Source organism: Leptidea sinapis, chromosome 23 (assembly GCF_905404315.1).
Source record: "Leptidea sinapis chromosome 23, ilLepSina1.1, whole genome shotgun sequence".
NCBI lineage: Eukaryota > Metazoa > Arthropoda > Insecta > Lepidoptera > Pieridae > Leptidea > Leptidea sinapis.
This window is the reverse complement of record NC_066287.1, coordinates 932,350-955,654: the sequence shown is the minus strand read 5'-3', so window position 1 is coordinate 955,654 and position 23,305 is coordinate 932,350. Positions and strand designations below refer to the sequence as shown.

Sequence of the window (23,305 nt, the reverse complement as noted above, 5' to 3'; positions counted from 1 at the left end):
AATTAGTTGAAAAAAAACTTCAAAAACAAAACCATTCTTTTTTCAAAGTGGACGTTTCCGAATTACAATTTTACCATTCACATTTTTCTTTCTGTTTTAAATTTTTATCAAGATCGATGGGTCTTGTTTTAAAAATTTATGCTAAGAAGCACATAACATTTATTTATCATGCCTCTTTCAGTTGAAGAATGTGCTAGGATCATGGCTTTTCTGGAACTAGGCATCAGTATGCGTCGCACTGCAAGAATGGTGGGTGTGACGGTACGAACGGTCCAGAAGGTAAAGGTGCGATACGCCCGTGAACACATGCAGTGGGATGAAAGAGAATGGTCAAGAATTTTGTTTGCAGATGAGTCTCGATTCTCCCTTTACACTTCTGATGGAAGGCGAAGTGTTTACAGGCGACCTGGTGAGCGATACCTTCAAGCCTGCATCTCAGAAAGAGTCCAATACGGCGGAGGCAGTGTACATGTATGGGCTGGCATAATATTCAGAAGGTCGCACAAAGCTAGTAGCAATAGAAAATGGCACCCTCACTGGGCAAAGATATGCTCAAGAGATTCTCAATGAGTATGCAGGGCCGTATTTAGCAAATATGGGTGATGGATCGATGCTGATGCATGATAACGCCCGGCCACACACGGCTCATATCGTACAAGAGTATATTCAGGAGGTCGGTATCAGCGTGATGGCTTGGCCATCAAGAAGTCCTGATCTCAAACCGATTGAACATGCCTAGGATGAGCTTGGGAGGCTATTCAGAAATCGCAGACCACCACCTACTACCCTCAGGGCACTAAAGCAGGCCCTGGAATGGGAGAATATTCCCCAACATCGGCTCCGAAACCTAGTGTTCAGTATGCAAAACCGGCTCGAAGCTGTAATCAGAGCTCGAGGAGGCAATACCAGTTATTAAAAATTAAATAACATGTAATACATTTTAGTTGAATTTTTTACACTAAACTAAAAATGTCTATTTTCATAGTTTTATCTTTTTTAAGTTAAAAATGTTACTAATGTATAATTTTAGTTTCTAAGAATTAAAGCCTATAAAATTTGCAACAAAACGTTTTTAATCTTAAATCTCTACCTTCTATAGTTAAGAAAAAAAATTAATTTGAAAAGTGTGATACTTACTTTTGCAGGCCAGTGTAGTATCCAGACTTCAACTATAAGTATATCGAATAGCTTGGTAGTTAAAGCCTATAAATATGGCCTATCCCGCAACAAGAGTTCATTTTTTTTTATATCTGAGGGGGCAAACGGGCAAGAGTCTCACGGGATGGGGAGAGGTGAGGCAACCGCCCATGGACATCCGCAACAACAGGTGTGTCAAGAAATGCGTTGCCGGCCTTTAAGGTGGGTGTATGCTTTTTCTTGAAGGTCCCTAAGTCGTATCTGTTCGGGAAGACTGCTGCAGGTAGTTGATTCCACAAAGTGGCTGAGCGAGGCAAGAAATTTCGAAAGAAACGCGCGGTTATGGAATGCCAGACGTCTACGTGATGCGGATGTTACTTTGCACGTAATGTCCGGTGGTGGAATTCGGCCGCTGGAATCAACCCGAACAACTCCTCTGAGCACTCCCCGTGATAAATGCGGTAGAAGATGCAGAGAGAACCCACATTTCTACGCAATGCTAGAGAATCAAGCCGATCGGAGATGACTTGATCGTCGATGATTCGAGCCGCTCTTCGTTGTATGCGGTCAAACGGAAGAAGCTGTGACTGGGGGGCACCCGCCAAGAGGTGAGAACAGTACTCCATGTGAGGCCGAATTTGCGCCTTATAAAGTTGCAGGCGGTGGCTTTTAGTGAAGTACTGTCTCGCCTTACTGAGTACACCAAGCTTTTTAGAGACCAGTTTGGCCTTCTCTTCCAAGTGACCACGGAACTGAACGTCGCTCGATATATCGACGCCAAGTATGCCAATACAGGCTGTGGCACTTAGAGGACTGATCTCGAACGAGGGGATTCGACAAAGGGAGACTTTTTAGTGCTGAACGCATAAACTTGTGTCTTCTTGAGGTTGAATTGGACTAAATTTTGTCGGCCCCATTCCGAGACTTTGCAAAGCATAGGCTCGATTTCAGACACAAGTTTGTTCCGGTTCTCGTCGACGCTAACCCGGGACATGTTGGCACGGCCGGTGTAGGAAGCATACCTTGTGCTGTCGTCTGCATAGCAATGAATATTGCTGATTTGCAGCATATCATTGATATGCAGAAGAAACAGCGTAGGGGATAGCACACACCAGCGTTTATGGGTTTTAAGTCGGAGCATGCACCGTTGATAAGAACCTTGATGCTCCGATCAGCCAAAAAGCTATTGACCCATTTGCACAACTTCTCGGGAAGCCCATAGGATGGCAGTTTCGCTATAAGCGCTTTATGCCACACCCGATCGAAGGCCTTCGCTATGTCCAAACTCACCGCCAACGCCTCTCCCTTCGACTCAACCGCATGCGCCCATTTATGGGTGACGTATGCAAGAAGATCACCAGCTGTGCGACCCTGACTTAAACCGTACTGGCAGTCGCTGATTAGCTGGTGCCCCTCTAGGTATCCCAAGAGCTGGCGGTTGATGATCGACTCCATTACTTTGGAGAAAATGGAGGTTTTCTCTTTCGCGTCATGGGCCAGCGAGTCATTATCCCTGTGCAGTGGCGGAATGGCTGGCTGGCAGAAGTTTCCTTGGACAGCCTTGGCGAGCGACCAGAACGCACGAGTTCCCGAGGGAAGGCGTGCAAGTCTCTCGCCAATTCTGCCAATGTGCTTCGACTTCGCGTCAGCAATAACTCTTTTGAAGGCCCTGGAGGCATGATTGAAGTCTTTTTTAAGTTCGCTGGAATTCATATCCTTAGATACCACCGCATTGACCCAAGCCTGATAGCACTCCTGCTTTCGGCGAGAGGCCATTTTGCAGGAGCGGTCAAACCATAGTTGGGACCTGCCACCGATAGGCACAGAGGAGGATGGAATGAAGAGTTCCATACCTTGCAGTACCACATCAGCAACAGCGTCAGCAGCGGCATCTGGATCTCCCAGCGAAAACAGATCTGCCTCCACGGGTAGGATGCAAAAAAGCACCGCATCTCGTCCCACTCTGCTGACCTATAGTGCCACACGCGGCGACAGCCTAAGAAGCGGGGTCGTGTTGGGCGCGTGATCGGCACGGTGCTCCGGATCAGGCAGTGGTTCGACGATCCCAGAGGAGGGTCAACGGAAACTAGGTAGCCGTCCGGATGTGAGGTCAACAGAAGGTCCAACAGTGAAGGTGTATGATCTTGCACATCTGGGTTTCGCGTTGGCGCAATAACCAGTTGCGTCAGACCATATGCTAAGGCGAAGTCGTGAACAGATCTCCCTGCATGATCGGTGGTACGTGAGCCATTACTAGCCATTCGGCGTGGTGGGCGTTAAAATCGCCAAGAAACACGATCTCTGCAGTGGGGATCTGCTCCAACACGGAATTTGTAGCCATTTGGATGTGTTCGAGGAGCCGGTCAGTCTCTGCGTTACCGCTATGGGACCTATACAGGCATGCGTAGATTCGCGGATGGTCATCGCAGTCTACACGCAGCCAGATGATGGATAGGTCCTGTCCTTCAAGGAAACTCAGGCGTCGAGAACAGACATCCTCCCTGACGTAAACGCACACGCCAGCCCGTGGTATAAAGGAGTGTTCCAAATTATACCCCGGGTAGGAAAGGTAAGATGAATCAGCCAGGGAGGATATCTGTGTCTCGGTTAAAAAGAGCAGGGCCAGCTTCGCCGTCTCCAGGTGAAAGTGGATGGCATTTAAATTTGAGCGAAGCCCCCTGATGTTGCAAAAGTCCACAGCTACTGTGGAGGAGGGTGGTTTGAGCCTCCTGCTCTGTTTGCCCCGAGTCAGCGCAGAATCCGAATCCGATCAGAAATCCTTTCTTATGTAATAATCAAGAAAATATACAGAGACATCCGGACTTCTGTTCACGATCTTGATAACGTATTTATTGATCTTGATTATAAGCGCGAAACCTGGCCGTAATAAAATTGAATAATGTATGGAATTTTATATATTTCTTAATTTTCTCTTGAATGAAGACTAATTCAACTTTTATATTCTAAATGTTAAAGTAAGACCTTGTCTACTTAGAAATTGTTGGGGATAAAGGCACATAACCTAGTTAAATTTGATTCTAAATTTGTGAAGAGTTAGCGAGCATGATATAACAAAATTTCATGACGATAATATCTCAGTAATGTATTTTATAATAAAGTTAATATATTAAACGGTTTACTTACTGTTATAATAATTGTTAAGAAAGTCTGCCCGCTTTGGTTTTTTTTGTTCTAGAAGAAGATATCCCTACCTACATTATACTTTTACCTAGATGTACCTACCTATTACATTTGGCTTGGCACCGACTTCAAACCAATCAATATGTAGCACATACAAATAATAATACTTTATTAATATTAAAGGTAGAGGCTTGCATAAGATGTGTATTAAATTAAATTTTTATCAAGTTACTTTTTAGTTTTTGAAGCCGGTTTTTTTTTAATTTTTTACTTTGTGTCAGTTAATAATAACATATTATAATCAACCTGAATGAAAGCTCCTAAAAACCGTACACAAACTACAATTAAATCATCCACGTAAACAAAAATTTTCATAAAATGAAAAGTACTGGGCCAAACAATGCAAATTACATATTCCGCATCGAGTTAAAAAGTATTTCTGAATGATTTTATAATATGAAGTATTAAATTGATAAGAATAAATAACGTATTTATGTTAACAGCATTTACGTTATCGGTTCATAATTGTTAATTTATTTAAGTATTCAAATGGATATAGTACTTTATCCTTAAAATATAGACATGTGCCATCGCGCACTTTTGTGTAGACCTATTTAAGATACATAATTCCACGATACATTATTTTGTTACATCTGTAAGCATTTAGACAGCGATTTCATTGAAAGGCGGCTTATTTTTATCCTGTATCGGTTATCCAACAAATATCGTTAATACAAATATGTGTACTAACTCTTAACAAATTATATACTAACAACGTCGTCGAGAACCACGCTATCGGTGAAAACAGCATGAAAATAGGTGCAGACAGACGCGGCGGAGGACTTGTTTTATAATAAATATTTGTAGTGATTTCGGTTAGCTAAATCGTTGAAAACATTTGCCATACGCACATTCAACGGGAAAAAATAGAAGAAAATGTACTTAGACGCCGAAAATTATACTGGGTCATGTCGTGCGGAAACTTTTCCTGCATTATAATGGTTCGAATAACAGAGCGTGACCCTGAGATATTATCTATAACTTTTTTTCGAGAGCAGGAAATATATTAACGTATTCGCTTAAATAATTGTAATTTTCAACAAGTTTAAATATATTGACCACTGGGTCTCCGACAACCTAAGTGATAACCTAGACTTAGAGAGGGAGCGTAGGGCGTTGGCTATCCGCTGTAATATGCTGGCCCGAAGGTTTGCACGTTGTAGTGAACAAGTCAAGATAACTCTGTTTAAGGCTTATTGCCAATCATTTAACACGTGTAGTCTTTGGACCGGCTATACGCAGTTGCGCAGTATGCGCGTTGATAATTTTTACGCGATCATTAGAAAAAGATGTGCCTTTTTAATGAACAGGCTCCAGGCTAGCCCCAACACTATCCTAAGTTGACATGCAGGTGGGACTCCCCACTGCTGCATTGGATAGGTTTGCATGCGCTTTTAGCTAGGTGCAAATTATTGTGAAAATAACTAACCTTACTAACATAATTATTAAGATAAATTGTAACTAACATACAATTACTAAAACTACCACTAACATTATTAACTTAGTCTAAGAAAAATTGTTACTAACTTAATAACTATTACTTAGGGATGTATAGTGTCCTAAATAAATGATTATTATTAAATGTCATTGCTTATGGCGGCGTCATAGGGTGGGTCGTTCCTTTCCCTGAAATGTGCTCGAGGGAAGCGATGGCTGGTCCATGCGCCATGCTCGTGAACGGACGCTAGATACTTGTGGTGGATGATCCTGTTATCTACTTCATGTTTCTAAAATAAAAGTTATATTTTATTATACCATGTGTTAAATGTTATTATGCCATGTGATTAAATGTTATTCTAGGCCGTGGCCTATAGGTACATTCATGTGCAATCTCCGTTTAAATTGCGTTGGAAGGCACATTCAATTTTTTTTTCATAATTTTAGCATTCCATGTCTATGGTTAAAGGCACAAAAGGCATTTATTTTCTCAAAATTGATTCCTTTAGAATTCTTTTTGATGTCATTTCTAATAACTACCAGATACTACTACCGCTTCGGAAACAAATGGCGCTCTGAGAGAGAAGAAGTGGCGCAAGAAACTCTCCCAGCATTACTTTTTTGCGCTCTTTTCAATAAAAATATACAATATTGTACAATCACTGGGACTTTATTATAGAAGTGTATACATTTACCCTTAAAACTATTATGTATCTTATAACGCCTACTAGAATTAGTTACAAGCAATCCCTTATTTCTAGTGTTATAATAATGAAAATCACTTTTAAGAGCAAAAAGGTGACGATTTTTGTGAACGTATATTAAATTTTCATAAATGTACTGAGAATGAACAGTCAAAATTGGACTAACTAACTAACCAATTTAGGTCGTTGTAGGTGTATATTCAAAATAGTAAATTTTCTTTCTAGTTAACTTATTTTCTTTTTCTATAATTAGTTCTTCTATTTGTATATTTGCCCTGTCTATTACACTTTGCAAGGTAGATTTTTTTTCCTTGAACGCATTTTATTTGTAATTAATTATTGCAGAAAGATAAGCTTTTTAATTGCACGCCTCATATGTGAAGCACTGTGGTAGTCTATATAGGTAGTTGTACTCTCGACATGTCAAAAAAGTAGTTTACTCGAAACTGAAATTGATTTTTTTTATTTATATCGCACATACAGGTCAATATGTGTGCAATTATATCAAGTCATATAATCTTTGAGGTAAATCAAATATATTTCAAAACAATTATTATTCTGTTTAACATAGTAAACATTAAAAATAATATATTCTGGACGTCCTTGTGTATGTGTTTAAATTCATAGGTGAACCTAGTTTTTAAATTCTCTTTGTGCATGTGGCAGGGAAATTGATTTAGATTCATTATCGTACCGGAACATATTTTTTTTATTATCTAAAGTGAAATGATTGCGAAAATTAAGTAGCTGTGGGCAGAGCACATAGTTCGACGGACAGATGGCCGTTGGGACAGTAAAGTCCTCGAATGGCGACCACGTACCGGAAGACGCAGTGTTGGTAGGCCCCCCACAAGATGGACCGACGATCTAGTCAAGATCGCCGAAAAAGGTTGGATGAGGGCAGCGCAGGACCGATCGTCGTGGAAATCTTTGGAGGAGGCCTTGGTCCAGCAGTGGACGTCTTCCAGATGATGATGATGATTATCTAAAGTAACACACTGTGGACTTTCTCAATTAATATGAGCGTTCAATTCACTGTCGTTTAATTATTATTTATAAAAACTTAGATACGACTGGATATCGATTACAATCGTTACAATATTTTTGACAAACTTCACACTTATACTGACACATATTGACATGATAGTTATTTAATAATGATGGCCTTGCTTAGATATGTTTTTTTGTGATGACGCTGTACTTGGTACTTGGATCTCACTGACCTCTACTATTTAACACTGGATTGGCGGCTGTCAAAGTGCTTTTGTGCCTGTTTGATATTTGCTATTTTGGCGCTATTGGCCATGTATCGAGAGTCTGCGGAACTAAAACTTGTGATGACAACCACAGCTAAACAAACATCAATAGGAAAACTATTTACAAAAAAAATTGTGTACTTTATTACGTTGATTCCTGAAGTATGATAACATGGAAAACGAAAGAAATTAATTCAAAATGCAAAAATACTTCAGAGTAATGTACGTTTCTCTCGCAGCCATTTGTATTATACGTCAAAATTAGTTCTCTGGACGCTCGCGAGTGGCGCTTCAAATAGGCACAAATAAATTGCTGTCAAACACATAGAACAGCTTGTACAGTGGTATTTATACAGGTCAATGTTGGATCTCCATATATATCTTGGATATACTTCGACGGTAGTGACACCTTCTAAGGCCTTCAGGGAATACAAGACCTTTGGCATATGAGAACGAGTGCATCTATCGCGCGAGTTGAATGCAGCTGGGGCCCGGGGTAAAGAGCGGGATCATCTCTCCCCGCTGTCCGCACGCCTCGCCTTGCGCGCCTAAAGTATAGTGCTGTACCGTAGCCCGTAATCTTCGCTTACCCTGTTATCGCGCTAATACTAAAGTTGTGATACCGTATTATTTTTTTGATTTTAAAATGAATCATCCGAGTCTATCACATTCCGTTCCATTTAAATAAGTTTTTGAGTGTTCAAGAAAGATAGAACAAAAATTGAAGATTTAATTATTAGGCTATAAACGTGCAGTCCTGAATTTTCCAAGCTTTAAGTTCACTATAGATAGGTGATGACTCTGATTCAGTATACGTCTCACGCAGCGTCTCACATATTTATTTTCCATAATTATTTAGTATGTAGCACAGTCAACTCATATAACGAGAACTAACTTATTGTTAATTAAATACAATGCATAAGAATTATTTAACTAACAATATTTAAATTTAAACATTAAAAAAAAATGCTATGATAGTTTGGATTTGAATTAGGCTCCCGCCGCTATCCGTTGCCAGTTATATCACAGAACTTTGCTTTGCTTGTGTCACAGTTTGAAATTTACGTAATTTTAAACTAAGGAGTAACTTAACATTGCGTTTATTAATAAGACTGAGTATCTTGGTATGTGCTCAGCCGTAGTTCAACTATCCAATTTAGAATTAACTTCATAAATTCACTTTTTTTATTACAAAACCAAAGCAACATTTAGGTTAATATTTATCGTCGTTAGTGTTTGTTTCGATTACTTCGTCATACATAACCTGGTTTCTTTTCACTTTAAATATCAGTAAAGTGTTATCCGCAAACAATACTACCGTATGCTTTTTTTTCTTTAAGATTAGGAAGATCATTTATGTAGATTAGGAAGAGGAACAGTCAAATAATGGACCCTTGTGGTACCGCTATACCGAGAGGAGTCCCAGGAGATCTCCTGCCATTCACGTCAACCCTCTGAATTCTATTGTTTAAATATGAAATCAGAAGATCGAGCGTAGTTCCTTTTATGCCATAGTGACGTAGCTTACTGACTAATTTACTTATATCACACTAATCTTAGTGAGTTTTTATTATTAAACCTTATTTTTTTTTATTATATTTCATGCTTTATTAAAATATAAATTGTTGGTATTCAATGTTCGACAACACCTTTACAATAAACTTACAATTTTATTTCTGAAATCTGTTTTTAATATGTATTTAAAACTTTATATATCTAATACATATTATATATTTACAAAAATAGAATATGATAAAAATTCAATCTTAGTGCCACCGGCAACGTGCTTAAGCTACCTGTTTCAGGGCTTCAGATAGAGGCATCTATATTTGATCTTTGCGCCAACCGCTTATGGAGAACCACTTGATATATTGATCGAGGCTGTTCGCTATAAGGCCATTCGCCGAGCTTGGTTGCTCGGTCGCCCAGCAGAGCTATGATCATGGAGTCAGTCTCAAATGTCAGGTTATCTCGTTAGCCTCGGAAAGGAACTTGCTGAGCTTGTCTTTTTCAGCATTTACGAGCTTGTCTTCATGTGGGATGGTGATTTTGATGAGGACAGCCTGGTGCTGGAATCGTCACAATACCAGGCTTCTATGGATCCTATTGCATTTACCCACAGTTTTTTATATTTTTGAATCTACTGGAAATCTGAAATAGAATAATTTTGTTTAAATTTTATTACACATTGTTATAACGGACCTGCCTGGCGTTGGTGCTACAAGATGTGTCCGCTTGCAGTTTGGTAAATCAATTGCGATGCACGGAGTACTTTTGATGCGATGCGAATATGCCGGTGCCCAAATATTGATTGATTGATGGTTAACCAGCGCGAGTCACAGTTCTCATGAGATCAGCAAATTAGATACTAGTGTGTCTGTTGCTTAACAGGAAACTATCTGCAGTATAGTTTGCCGTAACAAAAAATAACAAAACAAAAAGAATAGACAATTGCGGCGCAAACAATAGAAACGTACAAATGTCGTTCTACTAGTACTAATTACATTTTAACTTTGGTCTTTAACTCTGTAATCTATTTTAAGCTAACATTCTAGTTGACGCTGTTTTATGTTAAGTTTATTATGAATACGACAAATTTACTGAAAATAAGTGACTATAGATCAAACATCAATACTTTTGGAAAAAAAAACCATATAAAATTTATTTGATATGAGCTTATAGCGAACATTATATTGAAGACGTAAAGGGAAAAGAAATACTTACGTGTGGAAGCTAACTCCTGGATTTTTATACACATCGTAGTGTTAGCTTTGGCAGCCAGAGCCAGAGATTACTATTATATCTTTAAAGAAATATCTCACACCAAATATGTTTGAAAACAATAAAATCACAAAAATACTATTCGCAAGGTAATCGCCAACTGGTGAAATGACAGCTCTTGTACTTTTTGTCGCAAAGTTGACATTGTTGAAAACAAACAAGGGGTTACACGAAAGAGATGCAAGATCAATAGCTTTGTCCCGTTCTATATCAGCCTAAATTATTTAGGCTGATATAGAACGGGATGCAATTATTGCATTTGTAGTGAAATCACAAACGCTACTTCTGTAATGTTAATACAACACATATTATTATCATCACAATCATGGCTAATGGCTATAGAGCAGTGAATATTACAATATGTTTTTATTTATTCTGAAGAGATGCTATCGGGGACTATGGAATGCGGCCACACAATGAAGTAACGCACAAGGTTTGTTACAATTATTATTTTAATAAGGTAGTTGATATATTTTCCTTCTTGAAAGTAAAATTAATATTGTATATATTGTACGTAATTATTAGATATTTAAAAAAACTGGGTACTTACACAGTATAGTCATTGCTAAGATAACTTAAAAATAAAAACGCAAAACTGGAGGCTGCCATTGATTAGCTTGTCATAGATAATCTGTGACAAATTAAAAAAAAGAAATAGTCGGCCACGCTTGCCACTAAAATCATTCCAGGGGAATTTTAGTAATAATAATTCCCCTTACATTTCTTTCAAATATTACTGTTTTAATTGTAAATTTACGTTTTTATTTATACTCAAGCCTGCTCAAGCCCATTTCCAAAAGTCAGTATGGCTGATTTAGATGATTTCTTCGCGAAGAAAGATCGCAAAAAGTCAAAGTCGGTGAAAAAGTTTGCAACAGCGGAAGAATTAGCAAAAAAAATGGAAGACACGAAAAAACCAGATGTACGGCCGAAGAAAGAGCGACCAGTACAGGAAGGCGAAGAGCAAGATAGGGGCGGGGTGAGTTTTAAACCGCTACGTATGATGTGTCAAAAGCAGGTGTAGACTCATTGAACCAGTAAAATCCAGGTCATATATTTTCCCCACATTGCCCATAGTCATGCTGAATTTAACTCGTGTTTCAGATGCATTTAACTGGGCTCTCGTGTTCTCAGGCCTGTTACTCTACCTAGTGTATACACAACACACAGGGTATAGGTTACGAATCACGCGTTGCAATCAAGTACAATAGACGTCAATCTTGTACATGATTGTCGATTTGTTTTCCTCATTTCTTTGTGCAGTCTTGACAACGTATTTATTGTGATTATTAATGCGAAAGGTACTCTGGCTATATTAAAATTGATTAATGTATGGTATTTCATATATTTCTTAATTTTCTCTAGAATGAATACTAATTCAATTTTATATTTTAAATGTGAAAGTAAGTCATATAGTAAGTAATATATCAAAATTTCTTGTGGCCAATATCACAGTAAGTAATTTTGTTATAAAATAAAATAGACCCTCATTACTAATTGATTAAAATGATTTCCTAAAATTAAACTATGGGGACTATGCATAGAGAATTCAACATAAAAATGAAGCACTTCAGGGTATGGGAATGCTTCAGCACAGGTTTGCCAGTGGCTGTTATGCAGCTGATTCCATTCCTTTACTTTTCTCAGTCTGCCTCTGAGAGTCACAGTGATAACATTCAGTCAGATCAGTGAAATGGGGTCGAAAGTGTAGTACAATGTCTAATCTCACAAAAGATATCAATATATTTCACATGTAAAATAATATTCCAACATTAATCATTTAAATAATAAAATCCAAAAATATAAATTGTGTATATGTATATCTTTTTAAATCCCTTACATAGATAAATTTACATTATTACATTACACCCTGTTATTGGCAAAATATGTAAACAAGTAATGAGACACCATTTAAACATAAAAAATATGTTTACTGACAATAATTATATATTGAGATTTTACATTTGTACAGTAGTCTATTATGGTCTGTCTGTTTTCCGACTATTAGTGGGAAGGTAGTGTTGAAAGAACATGAAAAACTATGTTAAATGTAAAGAAAAATGTGTGTGTCAAGAAGATGAAGTATTTTGGTAATGATTGCCAACTGGCCCCGACTTGTGCAGGGGTGCGCGGAGTGTGTGTGGAGCTAACAGCGATGCATAAACAAGACTCGACCTGTCACTCCCAGGAAACGCGGAGAAACCGTTTGCCGGCGTTCTAAGCACATTTGGCTAAATTTGCCAAATGTGGTTTGAAAATTTGTAAAAAAGAATTCTCCATCTTAACCAACAACTTATACTATTAGTATAGATAAGTAATATCAATAGATTTAATGATAATTGTTGTTTATGTTCATCAGGAGGAGGAAGAATGGAAGGAATATGAAGAACCAGTAAAAGACTACACAGGGCTCAAGATACAAGTACTACAGGGTGGCAATGGTGCACCTGATTCTGGTCGGGATTCCTCAACGGAAGACTCAATGCCAGAGAATTCTAAAAACAAGGGACCATGGAACAAACCGGTATGTATAATAATGACTGAATTACTAGTTATCTACAAATCCTGTATATCTTTAGTAAGTTATCTATCAAAATAGTTGAAAATTCTACAGTTCTACCTTTAGAATTTTTATAGATAAACATTATAATCTTTGGTAAGTGATTATGTTTCTAGCAGCAAGAGGCGCTACCAAACCAATATATTTATAACTTAAGTGTGTGATAAGCTACATCTTACCCTCGCGATTTATATTTTTCTTTGTGTGAGTGTGCATGCATTGCTCAAAATAGAAGTTAACTGTGGGGTGCCTGAAATAAATAATTTTATTATTATTATATTATAATAAATAACTAAAATATTTTCAAGAGACTTTCACAACACAAATTTACAATGTATAATTTGAACTGTTCAGCTGCCTGATTTAAAAAAAAATATTGAGTTAGGCAATTTCCCAACAAAATGCTGAATTCAATAAACTTTCACAAATTATCTATCTAACTCAGCATTTTTGATTTTTTGATTTAATATTTTGTGTAAATATAATATACAAATATATTAAAAGAATAAGATTAAGTTTTAAATATCACTAAGTACATTTAATAATTTAAGTAATGAGCACCAATCACTTCCATTAAATTAGAAAACAAATACTTTAAGACAGGTGGTTTATTTTATTGTGTGGCTAACTAGTAGTATACATTCCACAGACGCCACAATAGGAAGAATAATAGGGAAAGGCAATTTCCCAACAAAATGCTGAATTCAATAAACTTTCACAAATTATAATGCAGTGCCACTCAGGATGTTTGATTTTTTGAAAAATTCTGAGCAGCCCTGCAATTGTGTTGTATTCTATTCTTATTACCGAAATTCAAATTACCATCAATCAAACTATCATCTAGGCGATGCTCACAGGGAATTGTCTCTAATACTAAGTTTTTTTTAAAAATACTGGAGTTCAAGCATAGTTAAAACGTAAATGAAAAATAGTTGAAACGAAGCTTGCAAGAGAGATTACTGTATCTGTAACAGATACAGTAAGATAGAAAAGGAAAGTGAATCAATTAACTAATTAATCTTTCAATCAATCACTGTACAAAGTTAGCCACACCTGGAAATAAATCCTCAGTAATTTGAAGAAAAAACTATAAACTATTTTTTTATTTGAACTATGAGCTAAATACAAGATAAGCTCAACTCCATGAGGGTGTGTACACAGCAGATTAGTAGAAATAAATAACTATTAAAATACAATAATAATAGCAATTTTAAAACTAGCTTTAGGTAATGTAATATTATAAAAGAAAAAGAGAGAGAAAATGTAAATTTGGACAAATAGACATGACTAATTATGGTAATGGTAGGTATATTAAGATTTTATTAAATAATTTAAACTGATTAAGGAATTTATACAAACTATTTTTCCATTTACAAACAGATGAACTGTGGAGGTCAGGTACTTCACTATATTAATATTAGCCTAAGCCTCTAAGGTATCAAAATTCATTTACATTTACGTTTTTTTCATCATCATCATATCAGCCGGAAGACATCCACTGCTGGACAAAGGCCTCCCCCAAAAGGGAAGGTTTTGCCATAACCGAATATGCAGTAGATGGTGGTGCTCTCTCGGAAGAATGCCGCTGCACATCCTCCGTTCTATGTATCCCCTCACCCATGAGACTCCTCTTGTGGTGTCGATGGGTTGGTGCGACACCACACGCACGTTCTTTTAATGAAATAAGAATTGTTTTAAGTGAATTATTTGTGTTGCAGACTGAAGTAGAACAGGCTCCACAGCCGACCCCTCAAGTTGAAGAGAAACCACAGCAGAAGAAAACGACGGCATATGTTCCTCCACAGTCGAGAAATAAACCGAATGAATCTTCACATCGGCCTACCAATGTATGTTTTAAGAACTCTCTCTCTCTCTTGTTTAGTACCTAATTTAGAAATAACATGTTTTTTGAAGTTATACTCCTTTTAAACTCCTTTGAAAAATTAATTTTGCTTTTGTCATGCAAATTCGACACCTTAACGTTAGTTGGTCAATTAGATCATTTGTGTCATACATGAGCTACCAAGCCTCTTGTAACTCATATATAACGTGACCATTTATTTATTTACCAGAGCGGAAGTAAGTCATAAAATATTTTAGTATTTTACAATTAATAATCGAAGCACTAAATACAAAATAATTAAGTAGGCACAGCTTACGGCATTAGTAGTGGCGAGACTTCTGTGTCAAAATATCTGGTCTTCTTCCCGTGCGAATCTGGCTTCCCCTTCAGGAGCGCTCGCGCCGTACCACACTTTTCGAATGGGGAAATTAACATTTTAAAGTATCGTTTGGTCTGTTTGCAAAAGCGGGCTATGTCGGGCTGGCTAGGGACAGACTGCCAGAAAGCGGGAAGTATGGTCACGGTACTCATATATCTACTAAACCACAACCAATGGACGAGAAATAAATAATATTTAATATCTAATTAAATAAAAAAAACATCACGTGCGTACAAAGTATACATGTCGGAAGTGACCCTGCATGGTGCATGAACCTCTAAACTGCATATGAATTCCTGGCACGTGTTGCTAGGATGAAACATGATTTCAACCGCTATGAAAGACATTCCTACCACTACTAATATATGTAATAAAATGTTCTCCTGGTGTCTATGACTATGTAGTAATACGTTGTGCGCCTGGAGTCAGAATATATTAAGATATACTCGCGCCATACTTAAGACAATCTCATCTTTAACTATGATCGCCTGGTACCAAAACATTGTATTATGCTTCCTATTTCATTATCTCTCATGTTAAATATTATGAATTGATGTGACTGCTCTTTTTACTGTCGCTTTTTCGTTTCATCAACTTTCAAATCACAATGGTGATAAAGAAGTTTTCACTTCAATAGTATGCATATTTCTGTCTCATTCTTTGCCGGCTTCATCCTACACATTTTGTATTTGTGTCTCTTACCTGTCGTTTTCTTCCGTTGCATCTGGTTTGAAATCACATTGATTCTAAAGAAGTTTCACTTCAATAAATTCTCTATAATTGTATAAAAATAAGTAGGTAAATGATACTTAAACGTTATATAACTAAATAACGCGGTATAATAATATTTTCATTGGTTGTATTATATACCTTCTTTATTACAATATTGCCCTTCCTACAAACGTTGCATTCTAGCATGCGTGGTAAGAATATTTAAGGAATATTATTTTGTGACGCCAAAGAAGTATAACTTCTTGCGTGCGTACTTGTCACAGCTGATCACTAATCACAATTGTGAAACCCCCTACCTACCTAGTGTGATGTCATAGTGTGTGTACATATTCCGCAATTTAACATTTAGAAATTTATGTTTGAATAGGGAAATTGTTTTTATTTCCATTTAAGTTCATTTTCAATAACATCATCATTAAATTAAACAAAGCCATGAAAACTAACAAAACATAGAACATTATATTCTATTTTTTTTTTAAGTTTTGCAGATATAGAAAAATGATTAAATGTTGCAGCTCTTTTTTGCTTTAACATGTTATTGTTAAAGTTAGTTGTTGCAAGCCAGAATAAATGATTTGAATAATTTAGTTTTGTTTTTCCATTTTCAGAGAAACGCCATTGACATCCACAACGAGGATTACTTCCCCGTGCTGGGCGCGGGGGCAAAGCGCGGCGGCGGCTGGAGCACGGCCGCGGGAGCGGGCTCCAGCCGGCCTGCCAGCTCCGCTCAGCCGCTCACGTTGGGCAACCGATACACGTCGCTGCAGCACGACACCTAGCCGGGTTAGTTACCTTACTCATATTACTATTAATTAATTTAATTGCTTCCAACTTCTCCTCAATCTATAAGCATGTTGCTACTCATAGTTATCCTAGGCGGGACAATGCAGTTAATTCTAATACTTTATTATCATGTGAAATTTCCCATGAAGATATCACTAAACTTTTAAAGGGATTAAATATAAACGAAGGAGCAGGCTGTGATAACATACCAGCATTATTCATTGTCAAGTGTGCAGAACCCTTATCATATCCACTGGAAAAGATCTATAATAAATCCTTAACTTGCGGTGTCTTCCCGTTACGATGGAAGCAAGCCCGCGTAGTACCAATCTACAAATCAGATGGCAGGGAAATGGTAAGTAACTATAGGCCAATCTCAATATTACCGGGTATTAGGCAAGGTTTTTGAAAAATTTGTTTGCAAAGTACTCACATGGTATTTAAGACATGTTATAACTACTCATCAGCACGGTTTCTTAGCGAATAAGTCTACCACTACTAATTTGGTATCTTTTGTTGAAAGCATTTCTAAAACCGTAGACTCTTAGATCTTCTGTGGACGTCATATACACCGATTTCAGCAAGGCGTTCGATCGAGTTAACCATTCAATCTTAACCGAAAAACTTGCTGCGTCGGGAATCGGAAATAGCCTTCTTAGATGGTTCAGTTCATACCTTGCAAATAGATCTGGTATAGTGGCAGTAAATGGATTCAACTCATTCACATATTCAATGACAACTGGTGTACCACAAGGCTCCCATCTCGGTCCTATTTTATTTAATTTGTTTATTAATGACCTATGTACAAATATCCATCATTCAGAATGTTATTTATAGGCGGACGATTTAAAAATTGCCAGATGTGTGAATTCTATAAGCGACTCTGAAAAGCTTCAAGAGGATTTAAATAGATTAGCTTACTGGTGTAAATATAACCTTATTGTATTAAATGCTGAGAAACGTTTTCATCTGAGATTTTCCAGAAAAAGGCTAAATAGCTGTAAAGATATAGTATACAAAATAAATGATACACCTCTTAAGCAAGTTGAGCAGATTCGGGATCTTGGAGTGATTTTGGATAGCAACCTAAGATTTGACCAACACATTAATAACATTACTTCCAAAGCTTTTAAGATGCTCGGATTTGTTCTGCGGAATACCAAGGAATTTAAAAATTCTGAAACAATGATTGTACTATATAATGCGCTGGTGAGAAGGGTGCCTTGAGTATTGTTCTGTTGTTTGGAACCCTTATTATAACAAATATATACAACGCGTTGAGAGTATCCAAAAAAAATTGGCAAAAATTATTAGCTTTCGCCTAAAAACGAGACATCTCGACAGCTATAGTAGCAGGCCAGCAAATTATAAAATGATATCCTTGGAGGATCGTGGTCAAATCCATGAACAGATATTTTTATATAAAATCATTAATGGGATATTGGATTGCCCGCAGCTATTGAGCAATATTAATATTCACATGCCAACTTGCTCTAGTTGGCATAGCCTCAACTGGCAAAATATAAACCGTTTATACCTGATCGAGCAAACTCTAATCTCGGATTTACTGAATAGGCTGTTGCGTCAATACAACACTACATAAATAGAAATATCTTGAAATTAATTGTTAACCCATTAAACAGAAATAATATTGTCTGTTGTCACATCTAGTAACTCGTTATCGATGAATCTACGTAATGTTGTGTAGTGAGTTGTGACTCAACCGTGGCTCGCGTCGACTGTTGACGTCGACCGGCCCGGGTCGGTATGATTTTGATGCGATGGTGTTTTAAAACTACCCATTAGTATTATTATTTGTATTATAATTTTTATTAAATATTTGTATTAGAAATTAGAAATGTATATAAGCTGTACTTACCTAATTAAGATATTATATTTACTGTACACTTTTAGATGCAATTTTGTTACCCACTTTTTATAAAATAGCCTGTAAGTTCCATTTAAGTGGAAATTCCTTTATGGAACAATAAATGTCTTAAACCACATACAACACAATAATTTCAAACAAGCGATCTATAAATGTTTTTGGAGATACAGTAGCACAATTTAAGAGAAACCTGACACTGATTAATAAAATGTAATGACCTAATCTATATATATATAAATGAATTGCTGTTCGTTAGTCTCGCTAAAACTCGAGAACGGCTGTACCGATTTGGCTAATTGTGGTCTTGAATTATTTGTGGAAGTCCAGGGAAGGTTTAAAAGGTGAATAAATATGAAAGTGTTCGGAATTAAATAAAAACAACAATTATGTTCTTCATTTGATGTGTCCTCCGTCGTTCGATATTTGTTTTGTATGGACATATTTTCTATGAGAGAATTTATTGACGCACGGTTTGACAGTTCTGCTGTGAAACAATTTCATTACAACAACAGGATGCATATTTTATGAAATAATTCTTGATGAGATGAAATATTATTGACAAATTAATAAAAAACATTATTTTATTTATTATATACAGAACAACGTCTGTCGGGTCAACTAGTTTATAGTATCTCGCAACTTCCTTAGCAGATACATTTTATTTAGTAAACAATATAGAAGTAAACAGAAATTATTAAAAACCAAATTTTACAATTTACAATTAATTTTGTGTGTGTGAGTGAGTGAGTTTGTGTATGGGGGTTTGAAGTTTGTTCGCTAGGTGGTCCTTAATAATAAAAAAAAAAGGCAATTGTAGACACTGCTGAAAACTTTTGACACGCACACTATATCTATTTAACCTGGACTGTTTTTATTGGTTGTATATTGTAACAGCAAGAGACTACCTAGACATATATGAATATTATAATGAATAGTGTTTCCAAGTCATGGATTTTTATATTATGTATTTATGTGTGAACTGTAACAGTCCGAATCGGCTTTTCAATTCAACACACGTTACCTAAACAATAAATGTTGTACATATACTTGTAGACCAAGAATATAGATATAGAATTGGGGACTAGATCGTCAGACCATCGAATATGGTCCGGTACCGGACTGCGTCCAATGGTTCGCCCGCACCAAATCCGATCATGTGTTTAGGCTATAATACACGCGCCAGGGCTTTACTCTTTGGTAGCAGCGAATTTCAACTTTTGCGCGGCAAACTGACAACGCCGCTTTTTGATGTTCAAATATGCAAGTTCATTGAATCATTTACCTAGTGACCCAATTCTACAGTACAAAGAAAGTTGCCCAAAATGGAAAGTCTACTTTTTGACTAAATTAATGCACTGTATTTGTTATTTTTTGTATATTGTCAATATTTGTGTGAAATAGTAAATTTTGGTTACAAATTTAGTTTTTTTATATTCAGTATTTATATAACTCGCATCTTGTTTCAGATTGCAGACGCGGCTCCACATATAAATGATATAGTGAAGTGTTAATGGACAAATAATGCCAGGCTCATAATACATCTGTCGCACTTCCCAAACTATTGTGTATGCTGATTTGTGCCGTTTTGAACCTTATGTGACTGGTATAGCGACAATTTCAATATATGTATAATATTAATTAATCAAGATTGCATACAAATATTAACTGTTGAACAAACAATATTTAAATAAAACTTTTGATAATTTTCAACATAGTATTTATAGTATTTCATCGTAATGAAAAATAGTTCTAAATGTCATCTATTGTGCAAGTCCAATTGTATTTAAAAATAAGAAGAAAAGGAGATATGTATATGTGAGATTTCTTAGTGCCCAAAAATAATGTGTTTTTTACAATTTTCAATATAAGTTTTCTTGGTGATTTAATATTTCACTGTCAATCTAAAGTCTAAATGTAAGAGGTAAAAAGCAGAATTAAATAAAGGAATTTTTGAATGTCGAGTGCTGTAATTAATTGAGGAGCACTTTGCTAGGTCACCCTCGGCAATCTTTCCCTATTATATTCAAATAAAAACATTATAATATATAAGTATTCATTTTTGGGCTAAAAATAATTATGAAATATGTTGTTGTGTGGAATTTAATCTCGACCATTCTTTGGATTTGTGAGCTAAAAACTAAAATCTCCTGTGATCTAAAAGATAGCAATTATTTTGGAGGAAGCTTGTAACCATTACATATTGCACATGGGATTAAACTATTCTATTCCTCCAACTGTGGCTTCTGTGGAAGACACACCACAGATTTGCCAGTATCAGGGATTGAACTATTTTTTATCTCTATATCCCAAATTGTCACTTGACTTCAGTCAATTTCTGACAGTGACATTGTTATGACGTTTTGACAGATTACAAAATATCTGTCTCACGAAAGAACACACCACCATTAAAACTTGAAAATTTTTCATCGCCATACAAATACTACCACTACTTGGTGTCCTACATCAACCTGACATTGCTAAATCGTGGATGCCTTTCCCTAAAAGCTGCAATATAAAGAAGCGAAATAAATTTTGCTTGCTGAATGATTATAAAACCTTTGGCTTCATGAAATTTTCGGAGCTGTCCAAACTTAATTAGTTAACAGTAATCATTTTAAGATTTTTTTTAGTAAAATAACATCGCCAACCTGTCTGTCATAATAATTTCCACGGGACTTCTTTTGTGAGACAGGACAGTCTATCTTATATTTTGTTCATGAAATTATCTCCAATACATATTGTTTAGAAATTCTGATATCCAGTTTGTTTGTCGCTTTCTCTGGCACGGTACCTATACATATAATTTTGTATTTTTTTTTATTTAATACGATTCTTATATATATTCTGTGGCTATACCAAGCCTTAAAAGGTGTATATAAAATAAACTATATTTAAAATTTTGTACCTATGATTGTCTTTCTTATACCTGGTTGACATGTATTTATTTTTATTAAATTTATAATGTATGTATGCACTTTTAAAATCGCAAAACAAAGTATCACAACTACCGCATTATATGCACCACTATTACTTTACATCAAATTCTACAGTATTAACATATATTCATATAAATATTGAATTTTCCATATGTATTTTCCAATAATTTATGCAATACATTAAAAAAGGAATTGAGTATAATTAAGTTTTTTAATGAATTGTTGATATGCGTGTTGATATAGTTATAAATTGATTTTGTATATATGCAAGCTCCCTAAGAGTTATATGAAGTCATAATAGGTCGCAAACGGCATATTTACACATAAAGTCACATTAAAGTCATACAGAGCAAAATTTTAATTTAAAATATCTGTGTATGTGTTTCTAACCTTTAAATAAAATTTAAATTTTTGTTTTTAACTGGGCCAGTACTATAGCGCATAGACAATAATTATGTATTCAGTGTTGCTAAAATGATAAAAATCGCAAAAACCCTAAATGGACGTGTGCCTTTACTTTTTTTTACGTTATTGTGGGTGATGGACACATGCGAGAAAGCGTGGATCAATAAAATGGACGTTAGATTGTTGATATCGCTTATATAGTGGTTGCTACCTCTGTGTTAATCAATGAAAAGTTTATGAATTCTGGCAAATCATTCAAACATGTACCATAGTAATAAATTATGTATTAAAATATTGTTTTGTTTTATTTTTGTTGTGTCCTAATAGACTGATTTTGTCCAGAAATAACCAATTTGTTATTTTAAAGTAATCACACACTTCTGGGATTAAATATAGAAATTAAATTTGTAAGCAAAATAAGTATACGATTCGGGACTCGAACCCGACACAACCCGAGAGTTGAACAACACATACCAAGATTTACGATCCATGTGTCACTTGAAGTTGGTTTAGTTGGCTTACCAACTCGCATTCTTAAGCGCTCGAACGGAACTCGAGCAGTGTGGGTTCGAGCTACAAATTAAATTTCAGAATAATAACAAAAATGTAATGAAGTAGCTTATTAATGCCTTAGACTTGATTTTAAATTAATTTTAAACCTTTGGACCCTTAGGTTCATCGTAAAATTAACAAACCTTCAAATTAGATCACATTTATGTAAATGTCGATATAAGAATATACATATTTGTATAATAAATTATCGATAACAATGATTCCCACCCATATATATTTATTATATTGGCAGCTCTGATATTACGTCATTTGTTGATTATATTGGTATCAAGATTTAGTACAATACAATACAATCGACATTTCTCATTATTTTCTATGGCACTCGCCGAGTGTGGTGATAGTATCACATGAGTGTTTTAATACCTAATTATCAACAGTTACAAGACTTTATCTACACCCATAATATGAATCCTCTACAAGATTTTGGGACAGTTAGCTTACTGCTAACATTAAAACTCCAGTCCTAGTAGTAACCTAATATCATTAATTACTGAGTAAATACAAATAAACTAAGTATTAATGAAACAATTTTTTTTTAGTAGTAATTTACATTTTGTATAGTGCAATAATTAAAATTGACTCGAATGCTCAGCGTTTAAAATGAATTGCTTATTTTTTGTAAACAAAACAATAAAAATATCGAAGAAAAATGGCGGGCATTCGAATAACCTACTTTTTTTTACGGCTCGC

General features: G+C 35.9%; 1 protein-coding gene across 1 annotated transcript; it reads left to right on the top strand.

Annotated features, from left to right (window-relative positions):
* The first annotated feature begins 11,163 nt into the window (after nt 1-11,163).
* On the top strand, nt 11,164-22,336 carry LOC126971466 (protein CDV3 homolog). The gene is made up of 5 exons (XM_050817791.1): nt 11,164-11,495; nt 12,876-13,040; nt 14,795-14,923; nt 16,639-16,813; nt 20,168-22,336. Exons 1-4 carry the CDS (start codon nt 11,322-11,324, stop codon nt 16,807-16,809), a joined length of 639 nt encoding a protein of 212 aa, XP_050673748.1. The 5' UTR covers nt 11,164-11,321; the 3' UTR covers nt 16,810-16,813; nt 20,168-22,336.
* Nucleotides 22,337-23,305: the final 969 nt, after the last annotated feature.